At 36.8% G+C, this 26039-nt stretch overlaps 1 protein-coding gene across 2 annotated transcripts in view; it reads left to right on the forward strand.

Annotated features, from left to right (window-relative positions):
- ANKRD28 (ankyrin repeat domain 28) overlaps positions 1–16932 on the forward strand; it is a 79460-nt gene extending 62528 nt beyond the window's left edge. For both annotated transcript variants that reach the window (XM_050890718.1, XM_050890717.1), the window contains exons 17-28: positions 848–922; positions 2257–2458; positions 3907–3994; positions 4457–4574; positions 5170–5389; positions 6776–6863; positions 6960–7043; positions 7559–7704; positions 7881–7963; positions 8107–8189; positions 10472–10563; positions 16413–16932. In XM_050890718.1, coding sequence (XP_050746675.1) covers positions 848–922; positions 2257–2458; positions 3907–3994; positions 4457–4574; positions 5170–5389; positions 6776–6863; positions 6960–7043; positions 7559–7704; positions 7881–7963; positions 8107–8189; positions 10472–10563; positions 16413–16699 — 1566 coding nt within the window. In that variant the 3' untranslated portion in view covers positions 16700–16932. The remainder of the gene's footprint in view (positions 1–847; positions 923–2256; positions 2459–3906; positions 3995–4456; positions 4575–5169; positions 5390–6775; positions 6864–6959; positions 7044–7558; positions 7705–7880; positions 7964–8106; positions 8190–10471; positions 10564–16412) is intronic.
- Positions 16933–26039: the final 9107 nt, after the last annotated feature.

Raw genomic sequence — 26039 nt, forward strand, 5'->3', positions numbered from 1 at the left:
TTCAATGCATAGATGTATTATTTAATTTCAATTACAATTTAGATTTAATTGCAATTCAGAATTTTAAAAGAGAAAATTATTTTTAAGCCTTTTTTTTTTTTTTTTTTTTACTTAAACATTCATATGACCATGTTATAAAAGTGTGGTAGTGAAAAGTTAGTCATCTGAATGTATTTGCTGTTCTTCAAACATTTTGAATATTTTAATTCTACTGGTATATTAAATTCAATATGGTCTTGAAAAAGACCCAGAATTAAAACTTTAGAACACATCTGAAAGTAACAAATAGAAACATATATACATAGATATTTTAATCCTATTTTATAACACTTGTGCCTTTTTTGGGTCCATTTCTTCTCTTTGGGAAATGTTTTTCTGTTCTGAGAAATCAATCCTGCCTTCTGGCTTTTCATATTGTTTTCTTGCTGACTTTTCACCTAATCTAAATGCTTGCTTGGTGGTTGTTTTTTTTTCCTACTACAGCTGTTCTCACCTGTCCTTGTCTTCCCTTTGTATGCATTTCATCTATATTATTTCATATGGCTACTTCAGGAAAAATAATAATTTTAGATTAGTTTCTGATTTAACTATTGCATTGTTATGCAAAATTAAACAACTGTGCTTAGGAGATGAATATGGGGGAGGGGTTGCAGTCATTGCAATTCAAACTCTTTAAAAGGCTGAAGGAGATCTAGAATTCCTGAGGAAACTGTAATCCTATATTATTCTTCCTATTTTTCTTCCTTTATTTTTTCAATCTGTATACTGGAAACTGTAGCAATTATTGCTGAATGTTTTTAAAGGTGAGGGGTTTTTGCACTCACTCTGACTTTCTCTCTCTGCTAAGCTAATGGAAACATCAGGTACTGACATGCTGAATGATTCAGACAACAGAGCACCTATAAGTCCACTGCATTTAGCTGTAAGTATTTCATTCTTTAGTGATGATAGCCTATCTAATTGCAAACAACTGTTGACTTAGGTTTATTCATTCTGGATTTTTTAAAAATAGGTCAGTAACAATAAATGAAACGCAAAAATACATACTGATATTCATGAATGAGCTATACAGGGCAATTTTTGCATTTCACTTGAAATCTGCGTCATGAAACAGCTTTCATTTGGAATCTTCTAATTAAGATTTATGTTACAATTTATACTAATGAAACTTTTAGAAGACTTGTTCTATAAGTAATGATGACTGGTTTTTTATCATTATCATTTTACCCTTATCATTGTTTAGTATGAGAAATGTTTGTCCTTAATACTTTAAGAAAGATTTGCACAAAGAGTGGTATAGAAGAGGACCTGATGAAACTGTCTATACTATAACTAAACTAAACAGACTAAACTGTCTATACTCAAAATACAGAGTAACCAGCTCAATATGTAGCTTTCATCTTTTCACTAGACTTCGAGCAATTGAAAAACCACAATGTACTTTCTGAAAATAGCCTAAGTCTCATGCAGTACATACATATATATATATATATATATGTAGCCAAAGTAAAAAGTAATCTTTAATACTGGTAAATGAAAGCAGGTAGAAGAGACTGTTCCTGGAAATGAGTTTTGTCTGGGGGCAGAGGTTATGTATCCATGAGAATACGTTTAAAATTTATTACGGAAATTACAAAACCATAGTTGTAGATGTTTATTTTCGTTACTAACTTTGACACTTTGTCTTAACACATACCTACAGAGTATTCTCTATGGTATTTTTTTATCTTTGTATATCCATTTTGATCTCTTAACTGCTTCATCCCCTAAGTCCATTCTGGTCTACCAGTTATGTTAACTGTAGCTATTTGTACTGTATTATTTTTACTTACAAATTTTACTGGCTTTTTCTTTCTAAAATATTTTATTAAAAAAACTAATAGGCATTAGTTAAGTTTGCATATGTCCCTTACTTGAAATAATCTGAGGGTGATGTAACTATAACATAAAGCAGTGAAACATGCAGTATTCAAAATACTGGTAGTTATACAAATTGGAGACAGATGATTTTCTGAAAGTAGTTTCAGTTGCTGACTGAAAGGATAAAATGGAAAAAACCCACCAACCTTCTTGCTGAAATTGTGAGGCTTTTTTTAAATTAGTTGTAACTATTGTGACTACTTTACATGCTGCATCACTAGCTCTTCCACATGTTAAAACAAAAATACTATCTTCACAGTTTCATTTATATAATCCTACTAAGAAAGGGAAAAATACGAAGGATGGGAAAACTGAAGAATTTTCTTATTCTTGTAGGCCTATCATGGCCACCATCAAGCTCTGGAAGTGCTGGTACAGTCGCTGCTGGACCTTGATGTGAGGAATAATAACGGAAGGACACCATTGGATCTTGCTGCGTTTAAGGGACACGTGGAATGTGTAGATGTGCTCATTAATCAGGGAGCATCAATCTTGGTGAAAGATTATGTTGTAAAGAGGACCCCAATACATGCTGCAGGTATGTGCTAACTGCTAACCTCTGAAACTTTGATTTTTGAAGCGGATCATCTTTGTGTTTAGAAGTCGCTATCATTAATGTTCTAAGAAATGGTGTTTAGGAATAGATGATGACTCTTAAGGTGTATGCTATGCTGAGAAAGGTGTAACAAAGCAGTTGCGGGTAGAAACCGGTGTTAACCCAATAAATCATTTCAGCTCGAGGAGTGCTGCCCACAGTGCTCTCTGGAAGGGTGCATTGTCTTTGTCCGTTCAACTAGCTAGACTAGCTGTGCTGACAGGTGTCAGTGACATGTTCCTGTTTCTCTCCTTGTCTTTCACGCAGCCCAAACTGTAGGCCCAAACTTAGATACGTGAATTGTGTTGCCTGTCTTGGCAGTAAAATACTTCTAAAAATGACTGGAGTCTTGGAGAATTTTGTCAGTTTGAGATGTAAAAACTATACTTTGGTGTCTTTCCAAGGATTTAAATGACTCCTGAGTGTTTTCAGAATAACAGCAATCCTTTGCAATATTTTCTTGCTGCATTTCCTAGAAAACTTCTATAAACCTACTTTTCTCAAAGTCTAGTATTCATACTCTATTCTTATTTTTTTCCTCTCTTTGAAAATAGGCTTATTTAAACTGACATTTATAGTCATGGTGTTATAGAAATGTTGCAGTAAAAGGAGCATTATGTACAAAACATCATCATTCTAACCACTTAATTTGTTGTCCATGAGCACAAGCTGTATTCTTCTGTTTGATTTAGCTTCTCCCAACTTCTGTTAGCATTTCTGTCAGCTAGAGAAGCATAAATTGTCACTGTTCTTATGTGGACTGAATACAGCAGCTGTATGTCAGAAAATTTCCCCTCCAAAAAGCAATCATTTATCTTTCATGAGTTACATTTAAATGTGATTTCTCAATTTTTTTGTTCCTTTTCTTTTTCCTTTTTTTTAACTGGTTGGTTAATTACTTCTATGCATTACATTTCCTTCCCCTCTTTCTAAATGTGATTTCAGTTGTTATTTCATAACTATGCCCATGCTACACTTGCTAACAGAATCTGTGTATGATTGGTTAGGTATGTGTTTACCTGTGCCTTAAAACAAGCAAAAGTTATGCTACTTACTATATTTAATTATTCCTTCTTGTGAATGTTGTATAAGCATATATTCTAATTATGGTTACTGTGTGCAACCTCATTTACACTTAAAAACAAAAATCCTGTTGGCAATTGACAGTTGGAATCAATTACTGTTAATACTATACAGTTGAGAATGCCTGATTTCTGAAGTAATTTTCTAGTGTTCATATTTTTTGTTTTTAATTTAAGCTGTAACAATGGTAAAGCTGTACAGTGGGTTCTCAAGCTAACGAGCTTTAGTCTGAGCAGGTTACTGTTCTGTTTGAGCTGTATACTCAAAGGCAATTAATGTAAAACTCCTATTTTTATGATGTTTTACAGCTACGAATGGTCACTCAGAATGTTTGCGGCTATTGATAGGAAATGCAGAACCACAGAATGCAGTGGACATTCAGGATGGAAATGGACAGTGAGTTTAAATGATACACACTCTGTTCTTCACAAGTTACTGCATTTTATAATAGGAAAAACTAAATATTTTACATTGATGATTTTTAATTTATTACTTTAAAGGGAGATGATATTTGAACTAGGACAAATGTGACTGTATTTTGCAATAAACATAATGTTGTCAGTGAAAAATGTTCTTGTTCAATTGGGAGGAAACTAAAATGTGTCTTATTGCCCAGATGCTGAAAAAATGGATTCTATAACTTAATCAGGACTTCTGAATTAGAGGATATTAATTTATTTTCTTGAATCTAAAGAACAAATATGAGTGGCATTCTTGGAGTGAAGGTAGTGCTAGAGAGGATCATTGATGATGTAAATTTTAAGTGTTGTCCAGAAGGATAGTAGTTGTTATATTTCAGCTAAGTGCTAGTCTCTTAAATTTCCATGTAGATTACACTTTATTTGACTCTCTGCTTAGGACTCCTCTAATGTTGTCAGTTCTCAATGGGCACACCGACTGCGTTTATTCACTCCTTAACAAAGGAGCAAATGTAGATGCCAAAGATAAGTGGGGAAGGACGGCATTACATAGAGGGGTAAGAGAATATTCCTTTTCTGTCCTTTCCAGTTTTATACATATTAATTTCAAATACAGACTTAATATGTAGTATTAATGAATTTCTCATTCTCGTCTTGCCATTCTTAGTTTTTAATTGTCTTTTTAGTTGCTGTCAAAAGGCTAGCTTTTGCCTGTTTGCTACATACCCTCAGAATTCTTTTGGACTTCTAGAGTCTCTTAATCTTGCTGTGAAGTGTTGAGTGGAGAGGTCCCAGAGTACAGTTTTTTGTTATGGGGTGGGGGTAGTGTTAATGGGAGGAAGAAAAGCGTGATGTATGCCATATGCCAAATATTTTTTTTTAGTCTCTGCCAGATAAGACAATTGAATAAGCCCTAGAGATTAGCAGTTCATTCAGCGTTATTCCAAGAAATTATTCTGTCACCAATATTATAATACATTGCTGTTTTTCCAACAGAATGGCTGTTTCCAGGAATAAAAATAATAACTGTGCTTATTTTGTTATTACCTAAAAATGTAAGAACTTGCCTGAAGTTTGCTTGCTTCAGTTATACACCTTGGCTTATATACATGAGTATTTGCAAACTTCCTATTTCCTGTCTCTCTCTCACAGGCAGTTACCGGGCATGAGGAATGTGTGGAAGCATTGCTTCAACATGGTGCTAAGTCCTTATTACGAGACTGTAGGGGGCGAACCCCTATACACTTGTCGGCTGCATGTGGACATATAGGTGTTCTAGGAGCTCTCCTGCAGTCAGCTACATCTGTGGATGCAGTACCTGCAATAGCAGACAATCACGGCTATACATCACTGCATTGGGCCTGCTATAATGGTAAAATACATTAAAGTTAAAATACGGGTCTAAATGTATTTGTTGATATTGAGATGGAAGTTATTACTACTTATAAAAGCAACATATAAAGTCTGTCCTCTTTCAGTTTGTATTAGTCAATATGATGGACATGATATCTTGAGGGAGAATGCATTAACATCTAATACATAATGAGGTGTTTATTTTTGTACTACATTTTTCTTCTAAACTGCCTTCTTAGTTTTATGCCTGAAGGAGTCTTTCAAGCAATTTAGCGTAGAACCTGTGGATAGAACTGTGCCACACATCCCAAAAAAATAACCTTCACAGGGAGTCTTGGGAGGAATGGTTTCAAACTAAATCTTTTTTTAAACTTGCTTCAAATCAACCTTGATAGGCATAAGAAGCTAAAGTATATAAAAGTGATTCAATAAGAATTTATTTTTTTCTTCACTGATACTTTTCTTGGATTTGGGGGTGAGGGAAGCCTTAAAAGGTAGGAAATTCATTCAGCTCCTTTGCTAAAGATTTTGTTCTGTGTGTTCATTTCCAACATAGTAGTGGTTCTCATTTATTTCACCTCTGAGTCACATGAGAAAGATCAAGAAGTAAGGGTTTAGAGCTTCATTTTACCAATTATTTTTAAGTGAATAACTAACTAGACTGTTTTCACAGCTGAAGCAACTGGGCAATACGCTGATAATTTGAACTAGAATAACATCTCTTCATCACATTCATAAAATAAACTCTTACAGCTTGGTCCATTTTCAGAGTGACCACAGTGTCTGAATAAAACAAAACTGAAATATGTTTGATTTGTAGAATGAAAATTTGACAGGACTTCTGAAAATACAAATCTTCAGACATCATTGAACGTTGCACTAAGGTTCTCTGCATATGTGCATCAAAGATCAAACAGATAGTTACAATTGTTAGCTACCTATACCAACAGCAGGCTGTAGAATTTTGAAAATAATAATACGATAGGTTGAACATGTTCTTTTTAAGCTTTTGTTATGACTATCGACTTGTTTTTTCTTCGGGTTTAGCAAGACAGCAGAACAAAAATAACCTCAAATGGTGGAGACGTTTTCATGTACACTAAGTTGTGAATGTACAGAAGAGTTTGAAACATGGAGGTGTAAAGAAATAAATTAAGTGTTCTGGATGTTCTTCAGACAGCATGAGATCCCTTCTAAATTTCACAAAGTTTACAATATCAGTTTGATTTTCAGGATTCTAAAAATGTCTTAGTTCCTAAATGTAGCCCTATCGAATATAACCAGTGTGTCTTTGAAACTTTCAAATAAAATATTGCTGAATCTAATTCAGATATTTTTTGTTGTAATCCATAAATAGACCTTTCCGTTCGTTTTTTTTAATACCTAACTCTGACATTTGCTTTAGGTCATGACAGTTGTGTAGAGCTCCTCCTGGAACAGGAAGTTTTCCAGAAAATGGAAGGAAATTCTTTCAGTCCGTTGCATTGTGCTGTGTAAGGAAGTGCAAAATTATTCTTCATAGATTTCATTGCTGTATTTAACAAAAGATTTATCATTCTGTAAATAACAGCCTGTTTAATTCATTATAGGATAAATGACAATGAAGGTGCTGCAGAAATGTTAATTGATACACTAGGTGCTGGTATTGTAAATTCAACAGATTCAAAAGGAAGGTAAGAGTGTAAATGCACAGTGGAAGAATGTTTGTGATATAATAGTTAGAGTGGCTCTGCTAAATTCTAGAATCATTTGGGTTTTTTGTATACACTCCTTATGTTAATTCCCCCTTCCCCCTGTTTTTATTCTCTGAAGATTTTTTTTATTCTGTGCTAGAAATATATTTTAGATTTTCAAAAATCCTGTTCTGATTCAATAAACTTGAACTGGCTTTTTATTATGTAGGCAAGTTTGAGCATGTTTTAACTTGTATCACTTTGTGGGTGGTATTTTATGCATATTTTATTTTTTCTGAATCAACTCTATTATAAACTACATAGAAGGAATAATTTGAAACTTGAAGATGACTTTCTAAAGGCAGCAGTCACAACTCCAGCAATACTGATTTCAAAGGATCAGTAAGAAGGACTGCCCAGTCTTTTGTATCTGCAGGATCATAGTCAGGATGCCCCTTCAAATAAAGTAGAAAGCATGGCTGAACATGGCCATATTGTCTTTTGATCTGTTGTAGAACTCCTCTTCATGCAGCAGCTTTTACAGATCACGTTGAGTGTCTACAGCTTCTGCTCAGTCACAATGCTCAAGTAAATGCTGTAGATTCTTCTGGGAAAACACCTTTAATGATGGCTGCAGAAAATGGACAGACGAATACAGTTGGTAAAGAGAAAGCTTTATATATTTCTGCTCTTAGATTTGTTAATCTTACTGAGGGTGAAGTTGCCCTATAGTTAATGTTCTTGTGGATATATTTTGTCAAAATTATGTTTTCATTTTGCACAAATGTAAACTTTAAGGAATATGCTTTTAGTTAATACAAATCTTTATTTCCCCAGAGGTGCTGGTTAGCAGTGCTAAAGCTGATCTGACTTTGCAAGACAGTTCTAAGAACACAGCACTCCATTTGGCTTGCAGCAAGGTGTGTGCGTAGTCTGACTTCTCAGCGCTGAGCTTTGTGTTATCAAGCACTGTTTGCAAACACTAACTTGTTGCTTTGAAAAGGCATTCAAAGCAATTTTGGAAAAGTATTTGTTATATGACAGATGTTTGTTCTGTATTAAGGGTCATGAAACTAGTGCCTTGTTAATACTGGAGAAGATTACGGATAGAAACCTCATCAATGCCACCAATGCAGCCTTGCAAACGTACGTATCAGCAGTGAGTGCGTTTTACAGATGAGGTTTTGGTGTGTATCTTGCTCATACAGAGGAATATTTTTCAGAATTTTTTTCCAAATTGGTTGAATTTTAATTGGTTAATACCAAGAGTTGAACCGACTTGAAGTGAAACAGTGTTTTGCTCATATTTTAAGTTCTAGTTTTAGCTGGGTGAAAGGAATGATAAATAAATCTGACAGTATTGTGATTCAGGGAATCCTGTGTGGTATTACTGCAATCCACTGAGATTACCTGTAAACCAATATTTTTCTGTTTTATAAATTATCTAATTTTTCAATTAAAATTCACTTCAGTTAATAACTCATTTGAGGCAAACTAAGACTTGCTCTTCAAAGCTAGCTAATAAAAAAATAATCCTAGCTGAAGTATGCTTTTATTCTTCAGCATGCTTTCTGTTAGCAGAAGACACCTATTCCTACTAGGATGAAAAACTTATTTTCTGTTAAATATTATGGAGAATACAGTATTAATGCTTCCTGAAGATCTTCTCTCAAGTAGAATTAAGTCTATTTTGTTAGCCCAATCATAAGGAAAACTTAAAAATGTAGTGGTATGTCATACTGGGGAATATATATCAGGATGGGCTATTAAAATGACTCTTCTGCATTTTTTTCCTTTTAAAGAATGTGTTATAGGCAAAATTTGACACCTAATGTGTAGCTGAGTTATGTACATGAATTGTTAGACTGCTTTAATAACGCTATCACAGATCGTTTAGGAAAAAAACACTGGAACTTGTAAGCAACTCGCGTATTTCTCTGGCCTTACATCCCTTCTGGAATCTGTCGTGTTCAAACTCCTACAGTTTGTCCAACTATTCCTAGAGATCTGCTTGAACTAAGGAGTTAAGATAGTAAGACTTCTTCCTCTGCTCTTGCTGCTCACCATGGTGCACCTAAGGCAGCATGAAATAACCAGAAAGCAGGAAAGGGATTGATTGCCTCATTTCTGGCTTGAAGCGGGGATGTCTTGAGAGAATGAAAAGCAAAAGTGAGATGGGAACAGAAGTGGGAAAGTATGCTACCACAGGCTCATGTAATTCCACCCACATGCCTTGGCTCATATAGTCTGATCAAGAGATGTCATGGGGAAAAATAGGTACATATTCGCACCTCCATGAAATGTTTATATAAATTGCAAGATTAACAGTTGTTTAAAATATTACTGGTTTAGCAAATGTTTTTTAATAGCTAAACTGACTTGCTAAACAGCTTAAACAATGTCCTACTTTGTGGCAAGATAAGCATTAAAATTGTTGGCCTCTGTATTAAAATTATTTTAATTACAGTATTTTTTCAGTATATCTGTGGTGTGCAGTAGTTCTTAAATTTTAATACTTTAATATAAGCACCATCGATACAAACAGAAGCAACTGTATCTTTTGCATTTCTGGTCTCTAAGTAAGGCACTTGTTTCCAAATCAAAATATAGTTCGCAGTTAATTCAAACAATTTTAAGAATCTCAAAACGAATGAAGAACAATATAAAGCAGAACAGAAGTAAGCTGATAATTACGTTTCCTGCTGAGTGGTGGTAGGGTTTTATTTAAGACAGTGGGAACCAATTTTGAAAAACTGTTGCATTTCAAAAAGATATAATTAGAATATTTGAGGTAAAGCTACACTTTCCTTGATAGATCAAGTCACCACAAAAGTTATGGTTAATAGTTTGAGGTTTTGAAAAGTAATCTGCTTTTCTTGCTCATGCATTATACTGTAAAATAATTTTTTTTTATCTCTAGTCACAATGGAATATAGTTGTTTCTAAAAGGCAGAGTGATGAAATGCTTCTGCATCTCTTATAAGCATTTACGTGCAATAAAATATGACTACCATTCTGCTGTTAGTATTCTGATTATTATTGCCAGTGATATGCAGTAACTCTCAGATGTGACAATATCTGTTACAACAGTTCAGTGAAGGATTTATCAACAGTAGGGTTCTAGATGTTTCTAACATTTTAACATGATAAAGTTCATAAGCAGGCAGGTCTTTTCTAGTGGTTACTTCCTCACTGTGTGGTGCCATAAAAAGAAGAAAGTGCACAATTGTTGTTGTGCAGTTTCTTTACAATAAGAAAAGAGATTTGCTGTTTTTTCCCGTGTTAGTTATTATAGCTACAATATTTATATAATATGTAAATAACATACACGTATAAATACTTCAATAATCATTTAACTAGATGCAGGCTACCTATCTTACTTAATATCTTGTTCTAAGGTTTATCTATGAGTTTGCTTGTCTTCACAGACCTCTGCATGTTGCTGCTCGGAATGGACTAACGGTTGTAGTTCAAGAGCTTTTAGGGAAGGGAGCAAGTGTACTTGCTGTAGATGAAAATGGTAAGAAAAATTTAACTTTGTTTCCCCATAAGGAACTGTGGTTTTAAACTCAGATCACTGAAAAGCAGTAACCCTTTAGAAATTTTGTATGAGCCTTGCAGTAGGTTCCCCCATAGAAAAAAATGTGTTGGTGATGGGTCATTTTTAGCAAAGCAGCAGAAGTGTAAGAGTGGAAACTTTCAGAACAATGCACGTCATGGCATGGAAATGTTTGGTTTGCGTTTGTAGTTTTATAATGTATACCCTATAAATACACTAGCTTTGGCATGCTGAAAATGGTCAGAAAAACATAATGCTCAAAGTAAAATATAACTTTCAGCTGTTAAGCAGCTGGATTGAATTGCCATTCATTTTGTCACGGTAGGTATATTGGTGTTAGCTTTTAAAAGCGAGTATGAATTAGAGCTCTCAGTTACTGGTCTCAAGCTTCTGGCTCTTTAGAGTTTTTTGGCACATAGAAGTAAGAAAAAGTAACTGCTTTATCACAGAGAATAAATCCTATATGTTGTAAGAACAAAAGAAAATTAGATCTACTGACTCTTATTTGCCTATTTTAATGTAAGACATCTGTGGCCCTCCAAAGCTGTGCTTTTAAAAGTGTAAGAGCTCCTGCTCTTATGCCATACCCCAATGTGTCTTAAATGAAAGCAGTAGCTGGGGGGGGGGGCAGGCGGGCGGGCAGGGAGGGATTGGGGTTTTTTGCTTTTTGGGGTTTTTGTTGTTGTTGTTGTTTTCCAGAAGGGATGTGCCTAATTAATAGTTCTAACTGTATTTCCAGTTTGGAAAGTTTTTCCTCTCTTAATGTTTACTGTGACTTTCTCTGTGTGTTTCTCAAATTACGCTGCTTAAAGTGACATGGATGATTTAAAGATCATTCCTTGCCTAAAATAGGGGACAGGGGTAACTGCTACATGAAACTCCCTAAAATGAAAAGATTGGAAAACATATCTTTTTGATTTCTGTTTCTCATCACAAGCATGCTAACTGGAGGTGTTTGTATTTTTGTGGGCTTTTCATGTGCAGCCAGCCAGTCCTTTGATAGGGTGGGTCTTTGACGTAACAGAGAAGAACGTTGTTTGTATAGAAGTCACAGTTCTCTGGCAGCCTGGGGATCTAACTGCAACGTGTTAAAACTTCTTTTTAATTCTGCTCATATTTAAATTTTAAAGTAACTCTGAGTGTTACCTAATCTTGTTCCTCACTGTGGTTCTTTTCTTTCTAATAGCAATTGCTTTGTTTATAAAATTTTAAGCAGCCTTGAGAATATTCATAATGAATTCTTTTTCTGTTGGATGAGTGTGCCAGCTTAAAGTACAGTATGTGCAAGTATTCATACATGATGAATACTTAGAGTTGTGAGAGAGCAAGGGAAACTTTCATGGGATTTATCAATCTATTTCACCTGTCACTGTAAACTTTTCTTAATTCTTAGAAATATTAGTATGTCAGCAGGCTTGCTAAACCTGTTGCAAAAGTCTTCTTGGTTTCCATAGTGTACCTTTTATATTAAATGGAAAAGCTGGCAGTAGTGATAGCCAGGTTCTGCTTTAGGTATACTTGTCTTTGATTTTAGCATCTACTGCTAGAGTATAAGTGTTTCTAAAGAAAAAAAAAAATTACATACATTTATTTAATACTAATAAAGTAAAAATATAGAGGAAACTGATTTTTTTTTTTATTAGAAAGGCTTAAAAGTATGATTCATGCATTTTTGGGGGTGAAAGCTATCTGTTTAGCAAAGCAGACTGAAGAAAAAAGCGCTGGAATATTTTGTATCACAACACTGACATTCTCTTTAGCATAGCTCAGATAAGTACAGTGATCTGCCACGCAAGCTTGGCGTTTCAGATAGAATTAGATGAAATTGGAGGTAAAGTTTGAGTTAGTATTTTACATGGAAGCATGTCTTGACGTACGGAACATGTAACCAGCAGAACCTCAGCTGGTATGGAGCAGTGATCCCCTTTTTGTCTTTGAAGTTGTCCATTTCTAGAAAGGCTGCATTGACCCTTTTTACAAGCAGTCTCTATTTGTATCTCTATCTGTACAAAACTGCTTAATAGTCCTTTGCTGCTTTATCTGGGCTACAGAAAATTATTGAAAAATATGAGCTTTGAAAAAAACTAACATCACTCCAATTCTCTGCATTTCAGCTTATAAATGATTTATAAGATATTTAAAACTCTAGATTTGAAGTCATACTGCTTTCGTTATAGAGCGTCTCTTAATGTGGTAAGGTCGCTTCTTGAGATGTTCAAGAACTAATGTCTTTGGGAAAAATGTAATCGTCTTGGTTCTCAAAAGATTAAATGCAACTGAAACAGCAAATTAACTGTCCGGTATACTTCCCAAAAGTAGTCATGTTGAGGGTTCATTCTCAGCTCTGTATCAGTTCTCACGCAAATCTTTCAGTTCTTTTCCCATGTTTCCACACCTGTCTTGATGAAACTGCCATCACTCACATCTACAAAAATTGTGTTGAATTTTACATTACTTATGCAAGTTTACCTGTCTTAAAAGAAATTACTAGCTTTTTCTTTCATTTGACACCAGCTGAAGTTTTATTTTTGGTCACTCAACCCACTTTTCAAGTTTTTTTTCTTTTGGGTTTTTTCCCACTATTTAACTTACTAGGCTAGCTAAATTTCCTGGTACAGTCTGTCTTTTATTTGTCATATTAATGTGTACCACAGTAGTGAGAGGAAGCATTCTCTTAACTCCAGAGACTGACATAGCATGGAGGTTTCTCTTATTTTCTAGATTCATCATTACAGTGATGATTGGCCTTTCAAGCTTTTTTTAAAAAAAGGGCTGGGGGGGGAAGAAACTTTTTTGTCTAGTTCTTTTCCAAGCCTTCCTTTACTCATATTCTAGTTTATATTGGAGACCTCCAGTTTTCTGGAAGGAATTTTTCTTGTAAATGCTTACGAGATGACTCACGCCTCAGATGACTTTCTTCTCTTTCCCAAGTGTAAGACTTCATTCAGTTTATCTTGAGAACTGTCTTTGCACTGACCACATGAATAACCCTCTGATTTTCCTGTAGGCGCCTTCATGGAAACTTTCAAGCCCCAGGGGAGGGAGCAGCTCTGCGTTTGGGCAGGGGGAGCCCTGGTCTTAAGACCACGTCCACCACTTAGGCTCTGTTTTCTGTTGTGCGAGGAAGCTGCTCCACCTCACTCTGCTTCTGTTGCCCTGTTTATAAATGAAGATAGCAGGGGTTTTTTGTTTTTTGTTTTTTTTTTTTTTTTTGGTCCTGTGAAAGCTTACGCAAATACAAGTACAGATTACGGAGAACATTATATGAGAACTGAGTAAGAGTGTTTCAGTGGAGTTGGTACCTTTACCAACATCTTATTAAAAGAACATTTAAAGTATTTATACCTGTTGTTGCCCTGCCATATGAATGATCAGTTTGCAGTTGTTTAAGGGACATAAAAATATAATTTGTTCTTATAATTTTAAAATAATATAGACAAAAATAGTGGTGGAGGACACAGATGTCAGTCTTTCATGGTGCAAGCAGTTACTTCATTTTGCTATATCTAAGGCAAGAATAAAACTGTGATATTTCATTCCTAGTTATGAAAGCCAGAAGCTTAAGATCTACAATCGAATATTAGTATAAATAGTTTTTAGAGAACTTTTAAAAGAAGCAAGTAATCTGTTTAATCTTTACGTTGGCCTTTAATGTTTTTTATGATGAACTGGGATGCTCAAAGGTAGCTGGTGACTGCTCGTTTTTCTTCTTTGAGCTTTTATCAAATCATGTTAGTGAAAGAAATGGTGTCGAGTATGGCCAGCTTGAATAACTTGCTTTGTGTGTCATCTTACCTTCATACAATCTCCAGCAACTGTAGATACTGAATTGTGTGCATCTGAGTATCAATGCTGAGCCTTTTGTTCTGCCTGACGTGCCTGAAATGCAGTCTTCATCCGAGTGTAGCAAGCTCTGGCCCTTGCTTCTGAATCCTCTCAAAATGTATCTCTTCTGCAGACTGTCACTGTTAACTCTGAGCTGTTTAAGTGCTGTGATACCTTACTAACAATGAAAACATCTGCTGCGCTGCACTTCTGTACGGCCCTATCGCATGGTCAGCTGGTGCGTTTTGTGCTTGAATTATCTGTGTGTTTCCTTGGATTGTATGCTCCTTTGGGCAGGAACTGTTGTCTTACTCTGTTCCAAGCATCAAGCACAAGGTCTGTCCTGAGCAAATAATAGTTCAAGTGCAAGATTGTCTGTCCCCTGCTTGCCATTTTCTTAATGTCTAGCTACAATTATTTTCCATAATGTGCCTAGTTGATCAAAACTTCTGTGCAATTGTACAACACGATAACTACTCCTGAGCAATATCCTAACACTTGACCTGGATCTACTTCTACAATAAAGATGATTCCTTAGTAGTTGAAACACTTGCTGGTAGAACAGGCATTGCCTCATTTTCCATGCCTTCCTAAGGTCTGGATAGAAATCCATCATGCGGTTTGCTTTAAAGCCATCTATTATTTAAAATTACTTGTGTGCTTTTTACCTGGATGTTGTACACCTTTAAGTTGTGGACTGGGGGTAGTGCAGGACTTCCGACTTCCAAATGTACCTGAACATGGGTCTTTCTGTTCAGCTCACTGTGGGCATATCTGTCGCATGCAGCGAGAGATACTGCAAGGGTGCTACAAGGTGATCTGGCCACCCGCTTCTGTGTGGAGCCAGGTAGAGGGAACTTACTTTCTTGGCAGCAGAATTAGCTGTTATCTGTGGTTGTACTTATGCGACTGCCCTGCTTCTAGAGCTGCTACTGTCACCACCAATTGCAGTGCCTCGGCGTTGTAGATATACCCCGAGACCTGTGCCAAAACTTATCCTCCGGTACCTTGCTGAATGATTAAGCCTAAAGCCTGAAACAGGAGCAATGCGCAGATCTCCACTGAGGAGAATTTGAAGCGTTTTTCTTGACATTTAATGAGTAGAGGCAAGTACATAGGGAAGGGGGAAGCTGCAAAAGGAGAAATATTGGAGAATTATTAGAGCTGCAGTTACCCAGAAGAGATTTCACAGCTACATGACCTGACTGCAAATCATTCCACAGCCCGAGACCTCCTGCATTTGGGGGTTGTCACAGTAGGATTGCCTGGCAGAAGGAGTTTGGCCGGACCAGTTGGGCAACCAAGAGGTGTAGTTTCTTTCTGCAAGTTCTAGCCTACTAACCCAGCTGGCATTTCCTCAAACTTCTGTGGATTTCTTAATTGATATCCCTCAAATAAAAGTTAGACATTGGCTTCATAGTTTATATTACTGTATATTGTAATAAAGGATAGGTTGATTGAAATTGTATACCTTGCCTTTTCAATTAACTGGCCCTGATACTTTAGTCAGCTTGTTATTGAGACAGGACAGTCTTATTAAAATAACTGTCTGTGATCAACAGCTACATGGAAGCTTCTGGATGAAGAAATAGTTCCCATGTTGAGCTGTAGTTTCTGCAGTGGCTCTCTAGTGAATGCCTTCACCCACCACTGTTGGCTGCCATTAGTTGTCTCTCCTCAGCCAGGTTACTTCCTCGCTGTTTTCAAATTCAGGCTTTTCTCACTGGCCTAGAGTGTCTGACTGTGCTTAACAAAACAATTACATCTCTGCTCCAAAGCCCACTAACTTCTGGGTTCTTTTTGTAATGGAAAGTTAAAAAATTCTAATTGATAATACATTTAATTTTATGTTCTTTTTTTTTTTTAAACAGTGCAGAACTAAGCAATATAAAATACTTTTGCAGCTGAAAGATGACATGATCTTGGAGAAATTTTTACATTGTCTTTATTTTAAATGAAGGTTTTGTTTTTTCTCTACTTTCTAGGTTACACACCAGCTTTGGCCTGTGCACCCAATAAGGATGTGGCTGACTGCCTAGCTCTCATTCTGGCCACGATGATGCCTGTTTCATCGAGCAGCACGTTACCTTCCCTTACATTCAATGCCATTAATCATTACACCAACACCTCAAAAACTGTCACCTTCGATTCCTTGCCAATCATGAGGAGTGACCATAGCTCTTACTGTACTTTCAACAACATTGGCAGGGAAGGTGGCTACCCATACACAGAAGACGACGAACTCAATGACTCAGATTCTGAGACCTATTAGAAGCTACATTTTGTAGGTCTGAAGAGTGAACCCTCATGCTGGAAGGTCAGACTTGTGCTTTTGAAAAAAAGCTATCAGTGTTTGAATGCAAAAAGAGGACAGACCTTTGAGAAGATGTTTTTTTATTCTGGTTGCATATAAAAAAAAAAAATCTGTGAGACTCTAGGAGGATTTTTAAGAGCATATTTTGCAGAAGAAGCATAAATTCTTGAATAAGTACTTGGAATCCATGGCAAAAAAAAAAAAAAAAAAAGAATGTCAAAACTGTTTTATTTAACTGTATTCTACCATTCTGTTTCTGGTGCCAGGAGTAATTTCTGCAGACTGGGCACCCTACTTGATGTAAATGAACAACACTATTCTACAACACAAAGGATGCTAGATTTAAATATCAATAAAACTAAAACCATTTTGAAGGCAATAAATGAGTTTGGTACAGTAGGCATTGTTTGTGCTGCAAATTGCCAAAGGACCAAATAACTTAAGCATTTTTTTTAATTAAATACGTTTTTGTGAAAACTGGAATAGGTTATTTGAGAAGTTGTTTCAACCAAACCTTAATTACTTCTGGAAAAGAAGCTTAGATTTGGTTTTAAATGTTGATTTTTTTTTTTTTTTTTAAATCATCTGAAAGCCTTCCGACACTATTAAATGTACCATGAAAGAAAGCAGATGTACTTTTAAGTTTTGTTTTCTTTTTCTTTTAGGTGAAATGAAAATGAACTTGTCATACTTTTATAATACTAAAATTAAACCAGCTAACAAGGTGAAGTCAGGGTGAAAATGTACAGTGTAATAAACAAGGGAAGGGGTGGGAGATGTGGGAGGGAAGCAGTAATTGTTGCACAGTTTTAGATTTTTTTTTTTTTTAACTTTTGGGGTTTGGATTGAGATTTTTTTAATTTAAAAATACACTAGTAACTTGGAAACTATGAAACTGCATAAAAAAGTGAAATGTCTTGATAACCTTGTGACTGAGAGTTCAATAATTTGTCCACTTCCTTACATCATAAATTTGTATGTAAGATGAAAATTGTATATCTCTATCACTTTTTTTTTTAATCCTGGAGTTACAAGGGGGGGGAGGTGAATTTAAAAGTATATTTCCCTATTAGAGAAAAAAGTACAGTGTCTGGTCTGTGGGAAGAGCTGTGTATCTTTGTTGTGCTCCATTTAGAAAATAAACAGCAGAAACAGGTCCCTGTAATGTAGTTCAGACTTGCCCGAATATTATTTTTTTTTTAATTTATAACAGACTACTGTGGTTTTTTTAATTGCCTGAAGAATGAGAAACTGACATAAGTAAGCTGAAGTTTTGTCTGTTAAATATGAATATTTACTTTATTTGGCTCCGCTTTAACTATAACTGTTACTTTTCAAGTGAATTTGTTTATGTACATGCAAGGAATCCTTGCATGTCCTGGTAAAGTACAAATAAATTACTACAAACTGATTCCAATTTCCTTTTTATCCTTTTTTGTATTGTGAAACTGGAAATCTTTATGATATTGTAAATTATCAGCTGGTTTTCTGAACATAGTGTGGAAACACGGGACAATATTTTGATCTATTTGATAATTTTGTGGGTTTTTTGAAGAATTAATGAGCATGTACATAGAAATAGTGACTGCTTGAATACTGTATTTACCTGCACTCTTTCAGTACTTCAAGATTCCTGTATATTTTATGGAGTATAATAAAACCCAAATGTGAGTTCTAGTAATGAATAATTTATTTGTATCTACTAAGCATTAATGACAAAGTCTCTTTTGTTGAACTGTTAGAATTTATAAAATCTACTTCACAAAAGGCTTTGCCAGCGTTTTAATTCTAAAGTGAAGGTGAGCTATTTAAAGTAATTTTAAATGTTAAATTACTTCATTATTCCTTTAGGCTTCCTTTTAAGTATTACTTTCTTAACCATTTGTGCCTGTGCTCATTGTTTATATATGCAATATGATTGTCTGTGAGCAGAATTAGATGACATCAGGGAGATCGTGATTTCTGTGTTTTCTTCCCTCTGAATCTTTCAAGTGCCTCAGCTGAGCATGCAGGCAGCACTCAAAAGATCCATATTGGCCTGTCTTGAGATTCACTGCATCTATTTAAATACAAAGGTTGAAGCAGCATTGACCCATTTTTCCTCATACGCTTGTGGAAAATCTGAATCAGAATGCCAAGTAGCGTGCCTGTTATTTGAAAGGTAACGACTGCATATTTCTGTTAATAGAACTGTCCAATTTTTGTTGCTTCAAAGGAAACGTGAGAAGATGATATCAATAGGCCTTTATTATCTGTGCTAACTTCTATTTGACTTCAAGATGACACACTGTTACCTCAGTGTGTGGGGTCTGTAGCCGTTGGGCAGTTTACAGGGAGGGACGCTCCTGTCTTATTTGAAACACTAGCAGGGCAGCAGAGACTGAGACCTATTCATGTCCACTGTGTGCCTGGATGGTGGAGGAGAAAAAGCTCAGAAGGCGTTGGTTTAAAAGTTAGATTTGGATACAGAATACAGGCAAATGCAGAAAACAGTGCTGTTGAACATCTTTGTTTCCTTATGTCAATCAGAAATAGTCTCTCTCTTCCATTTCATTACTACTCACCTCTTGAAGAAGGAAAATTTTTCGCTGCATGAAATTGCATTATTTTTAAGTTAAGTTTTGTGAACTTTACAGAGCTGAAGATCTGTCTTTTTTTATTACAAATTGTTAATTCCATTTAGGAATTCAGAGTTACATGATTTGTGTATCTCATCTATCTCATCATTAGAATTTATTCAGTGAGCCTGTAGATTGCAATTTGCATGTATTTGGTTGTTCCTATTTAAAAAAACAAAACAAAAACAACAACAACAACAAAACTCCATTACTACCTGGCAGTATGGGTAGGACAGTAATTGTGCCTTGTAAGTGATAATTGGGACTATTATTAGAATGTGGTCTTATTCCAAAAATGGAATGTGATTTGTTTAAAGAACATGCTGCTGTGGTCAGAGAAGACTTTCTTAATGAGAGGTCAAGAAACAGAAGGTTCCTTGTTTCTGTAAAATAAATAATGCTGTCTGTGGCTGGTGGGGGTTTTTTATTTAAAAAAAAAAAAAAAAAAAAAGTGTTCATACCTCAGTGGCGGCCTGTTCATTTCCAGAAAATGGTATTGGAACCTCCATCTTTCTAAAAGAAATCCCCCTCTTTTTGTACGGATGAACAGGGCCCGGTTATTGTTACAATCTTCATCCAAACAATCTCTTGGATTTTCACCAAGAGAGAGCAGTGAGCCTTGGCTGGACCACTGAAGCAGTATATTAGAATAAAAGAAACTCTTTTTATCCTGGGGAAAAAAAAAAAACCTCGAATGGACTTCAGGAATGAGGACAAGCAGCTCTGCTCAGCTTTCTGTGGACTCTGACTTCTGGGATGTTTTATGGGTTTTTCAGTTCTCAGGATAAATGTCCTGCAGGAGAAAATGCCAGGTTAGTTAGTATCAACCTCCTAGGCTGAGCTGTTACTTTTAGAGTGCAGTGCGGTAGCATAAATGCTGGATGCTGTTAAAATGAAGAATCAGTCTGTCTCCCCGGCCCCCCCCCCCCCCAAGAGTGACCCTACTGTAATCAAAAAATTTTTCTTGTAATTTCTTACAAAATCGACCTCTCTGTGTCTCCTGCTTTATATTTCCTCCTGTTACTCTTTATTGCTTCCCCATGCTTAGAGATCTCCAAAGTAATCATATAAATATATTTGGAACAACCAGAGCTAGAAATACGCACTTTTTAAACTTGGATCTTCGTTGTGGTTGGTTGTTTTTTGTCTGGTCGTATACTTTCTTGTTTAAAATTCTGACTTGTCTACCTGGCTAAAGAATTAATAAATGTTTGGTTAAAAAAGTTAGTATTTAAAAATTAATTACTTCAAAGTTTTGCTCTTTTAACATCTACACAAAGGGCACTAAAGACCCCAAAGGTGTTACCTAAGCTGTACGGAAGATGACTAAAAAGGAGCATGAGATGTTGTTTACAGATTCTTCAACCCAATAATTCTGGTTTTGAGAGGAATTAGCCTTCCTGTCTTGCCCAGAGATTATGCCAATTTAAAGGCAACAACTACTGTAGTAATCCAGAATAACATACTCTATTTATATTCTAGTTTACAAGGAAAAAAAAAAAAGAGAATGTTCATTAAATCCAGTCGGTTGGAGATAACACAAGTGTTCTGGTAGCTCAGCTTCTTTATTAAAAAAAAAAAAAGTTTGTGGTGACCTTTCTGTTAATCATGTAATAACTGGGCGAGAGGATAAGCCTGTAGAAAGATTGTAAGCAACAGTGAATTCTGTACAAAGGACTGTTGTCTAGCATATACTTGTAAAGTTTTTTCACGTGCATAATCACAGAACACTTTTAACAGTGCTAGATGTGTCCAGGGAGCCCATACTACTTAATTCCATGTTTGGATCAGTGAGGTTCACATCTTAAAAACTGAAACCTAAATGAAAAGGGTAAGTGTTGATGGAAACAGCAGTTCTAGAGAACCAGAAGATGTCCTCTTTGGCTCAGGGTACCGCAGGGCGGGTGAGGGAGCTCCGTGGGCTTCCCTGGCGGCAGCTATAGGAGCAGCAGGAGGAGCTGCCAGGAGTACCCTCCTCATCTCCCACCACTTCGCCCTGTCACTCTGCTGATGGTACATATCCACTTCCCAAAAGAAATGCCATCGTGCTTTTGGTTAAAAAGCACTGATTCCTGATAACAGTAATTCCCGATAATCCAGTCCTGGTTGGAATCAGACTAATAACCTTGGAGAGAAGGGCCTTTATAATCTCTTCTCAAGTAGTTTAGACTTTTAACACCACTTCCATAGGTCTGGATTTAAACTCTGCAAAATCCATTTTAATATCAGGAAAAAGTATTTAAATTCTTGAAGTTGGTCCAGCAAATTCATACAAATTCTTAAGTCCAAGATGGGTAATTATTGCCTCTTGTAGTAATCTCTCAATGATTTGTGATGACTTCCTTATAATCCTTTAATATGCTACAGGAGCTGATGGGACAGTTGGAGAAGAATTCTTTCAGATTAGGATTTAAAACTTTTTTTTATAAATCTGTAGCTGTGACTAAATTGGACAAGATAAGAATTTATAAAATATGGGTCTCCTTTACAGACTGAAACCTAATGTGAAGGGACTGAATACAGGCCTCTCTGTTAGCTGATAGCATTGGCTTTTTTCTTCTTCTGGAGTCCTTTTCTCACTATAATATCCACGTTTTGAAGAATGTTAAGTGCAAAGGAAGGACTGTCCATTAATTTGAAATGGCAAAAAACTGGTTATTCTTAAAATATCCTGTTGTTACATTTATAATGATCTATAAGCCTTGTCACAAAAATCCCTTCGTTTTAGTGCTTAACAGGAGAAGCAAATGCGTGGCTGGACGTTGTAAATGTCACCCAGGCCCTTGGTCTGATCCATGTATCCTCTCATACCTACTGAGAGAAAAACTCTCTGAAATGGCAGCCTCGGAAAGAGCATTTCTTTCAGTTGTTCAGTCATCTACAGCCTGGGAAAATCGCAAGTGTGTTTTGGTTTCCTTTCCCTGGGGAAAAACAGTTACAGATGTGACTAAAATTTTCAAGCTGTGGGCTTTTTCCTGCCTCTACAACTCATCTCGCAGCTCAACGTTCCTGATGGGAAGAAGATGAGTGTCCCTACTTGCGGGACTTAAAGATTTCTTGCAACTCTTCCAACCCCGTATCCCAGTCTCTTTAGTACTGTTATTTGTCTTCAAATAAAGCAGTATCTAAATTATCCATGCTTCCCTGGTGCTGTGGTTTATTTTACATTAGGATATACTGAGCTCCCTCCATTCCATGCTATGTTTTAGCAATTTTCAAGCCGAGGTTGGGAAAGGAATCCTGCAGTATTTCAGTATGTAACTGTAAATGTAGTTGAAAAATATGGAACCTAAAGAGCCTTTCAAGCTGTCTTGATATTGTTAGTGTCACTAAATATTTAGAGAGGAGAAAAACACCTTACATTCTCTTTTTTCATTAAAACTGCAATAGAAGCAACCAACAATTTTGTTATTCAGATTCACAACAGAACAAAACAAACCCCTGCTTCCAAGCCTTGTCAAATGACAAACGTGCAGGTTTTCTTCTCATTGTACCTGGGAGTTGACTTAGTTCAGAAAGCTTAAGACACTGAGGTCTCAGATGTTCTTTTATGTTAATAGATTAGATACCTTAAATAGTTTTAAAGCAAAATCTAAGGATTCACGTCCTATCCTGTCATATATTTCCTATCCCTTGCCAAACTTTGTTATTCAAGCTGTCTGCATAGTTTTCTTAAAATCTGAAAAATCTTTCTTAGAATCTATTAACATCTTACTGAATTCAACCTTTGTTTGATCTGCTGTGGGTGCCACTATTGTCTTGTGACTTCTGACCCATGTTGCCTATGCCTGCCCCCCACTGGAGGGAGGAAGGAGAGCACAGTGAATCTCTGAAGTACTTCCATTGCCACGGACCATTAAAAACTTAATGAGCGATAACTCTCACTTCAACCTGTGAATATTTGGGGTTTCCAGGAATGGCATTTGTCACCACTTTTGGTTGTTTTTTTTTTAACCTACATACATGCAGGAGTAGGGAGTAGTTCTTTGTAGTCACAGAATCTGCGTGTGTGCCATGGTGGTGGTTAGGCATTGTTCGGGTCCTCTTTCTGAAACAGTTCTGAAAATGTAATTTTTTTCAGTTGGCTCTTTTATTCACTTCAGATGGTATGCCTGAAGCAGCCAAAGAGGGCGGTCAGTTTTTTGCGTTGGTCCTCTTAGGTCTCCTGTGATGCTGGGATGTTCGTTACATACCTGATGCTGCAAGACAGGTCACAGCCTGGGCAAGACCGTGCTGTGCCTCATGATGATGGCTTCCTTACTTCCATGTTGATTGCAGGAGGCCCTTGAAGCCCAGTTGCTTCAGTCCGGTTCATTTCACTCGTAGAGATCTGCCTAAACAAGCTTATGCCCACTTGTGCATTGTGAAGATCTCCGATCTGAACAGACTGTCGCAGTCTGACACCAGTTCCTCAGCCTGTTCACCTGCCTCTCAGTAACTTCACTCCAACGTCCTGTTTGCCAAATGTTCCTTCGGTGTGCTTTCTGGTGGTTTCTCTCACTGTAATCAGAGCATCCCCACATTCACCTGGAAAACTCACTGGTCATGTGAATCGCAAAGCAGCAGATCCCTTATGAAGAAGCCCCCGACACCTCTGACTCGCGTGCTGTCACCCCTGCCTGGACAGACAGTTTCTATGGTTGTCTTCCCCTTCCCAGGGGCAGTGTCAAGGCCCTTTAAAGACCTCATCCCCTGCTGTCTGTCTCAGACAGGATGTTCTTTTGGTGTCCGTACAAATTTCCAAATCCTGATTTTACTTAAGTCAACAGATCGAGTGATTTTAATCTGTTCTAGACTTCAGCTGTACTTCCCCTATGTCAAGAGATCCTTGTGTTGGTTTGGTTTTGTTGCACTCGCAGACAGAAACCGTTCAGGAAGCTTTAATAAAACTGTCTATATCCATTGAAGAGATATTAGATGATGGGCTGCATTACAGTATGTTAACGAGTCTGCCTGTGTGAACATCAGCCTTGCTGAAGGCTTCTCACACCTCCTCAGTAAACGGTACGTAGCTTCACCCAGGTGAACACCAGGTTGTTTGGGGACGGTGCTGCGTTCAGCACAGCAGTGCTGGGATTGCTGTTCCAGCGCAGACTTCCAAAGGCCGCCCATCGGTGGTGGTGAGTGTCGGAGGTTACTGCCTGGTCACCCCGTTTCAGAACGGATACATCTGTTGTCACTCAAAGATCATGATGGTGGGGGGGGAAGTTACTTACTGGTAATTCTCCATTGTGTCCAGTACTGTCTGTTGCACTTTTTCCAGTGTCTCTTTGCTAAGGGCCGCTTTTTTGGTTGAAGTGAACGAGGTATGAGAACACACTCCAATACTTACACCTGCTCTCCTCAGGGAGGAGACAGAGCAACGTGCCCCATGCAAACGGTAAGGCCAGAAGGTCTTGTTTTCTAATAGTTTTGACATACTTGGAGTTAGAATAGCTCTGTGGAACACACTTTGCAAGTATCTCTCAGATGATACATTTTTTTTTCCTTAAGCATAGCAAATACATGTAATGCTATTTACTTGTTTAGCCTAATTTATTGTGATAATAACGGTCTGCTTTGGAACTAAATCCGAAACAGTATTTAGTGCAAGAGGATGCATGTTTTTCAGCCTACGAAGTGGAGTGGGGGGGCTTGTCCTGAGAGCTGAAACTCTCCAGCCCTTCATTGTTCCTTTCTTTTCCACTTGGTCGTATGGTACTAGAACCAGAAGCACAAATAAGCATCATGAATGCTTTTCTGTTCTACCTTGTATGTTCTCGAATTTGTGCAGCATTCAGCAAGAACACCACTATGGGTGCCAAAGAATTAATCATTTTTAATAATCCTGTGGTGGGATGGCCTACTTTTACATCAGCAAGTTTATGTCTAATGAGATACAGACATTCCCCTCTCCATATTTCTGTCCAATATATGCTGCAGGATAAACAAACCTGTTGTGTTGCTGTATCAAAGCTGAGTGTGACTAGGTCCTGGCTCACAGTAATACAGCTGGGAGAAGGAAGGTTTGATAGAGCCCAAGATCATCAATATTTATATACTTACTTTGTGTAAATATTTAAGAAACCCTGAGGTAGAAATTCAGCAATTTCTTGGTTGTTTTGCTTTCTGAAACCAGAAAGTGAGTTCATTCAAAGCAGGAGCTTATTGAGCACCTTTCAGTACACATACTTGTAGCTGCCACAGTGGTTTGAGTTTGAACACATCTTGGAACCGACTCAGACCATCAAAACAGAGACTCACAGCTCTCAGTGCTCTGCTCCTCTCGGCCTGACTAACAGACTGAGCAACTGGAACATGAGGACTCACCAAAGGAACAGTTGTGTTTATTCCGTTACTCAACAGCTATTACGCAGATGAAGTCATAACGGCCAATAAGACCACACAAAATTATAACGCCCGAGAATAAATTATCTTCTCTGAATTTAACCCCAAATTAATATCCTTTGAATATTCTCTTCCCAACTTCTTCACTGCAGTAGAACAGTTTGTCACCGCAGTACAATAGTTACAGCACTTAATCTAGTTGTTGCTCTGGAAAGAATGGTGTGTTTTACTCATTCAGCAGCAGGAACCTGCCATCTGGCACATGAAGTATTTATGTAAAAACCTTGCTGTCCCACAATTCATTATGTGCTTTTCATAGCTCTTGTTGAGTGAATTTATGAACAATGTGTAAG

Source organism: Gymnogyps californianus, chromosome 2 (genome assembly GCF_018139145.2).
Source record: "Gymnogyps californianus isolate 813 chromosome 2, ASM1813914v2, whole genome shotgun sequence".
Lineage (NCBI taxonomy): Eukaryota > Metazoa > Chordata > Aves > Accipitriformes > Cathartidae > Gymnogyps > Gymnogyps californianus.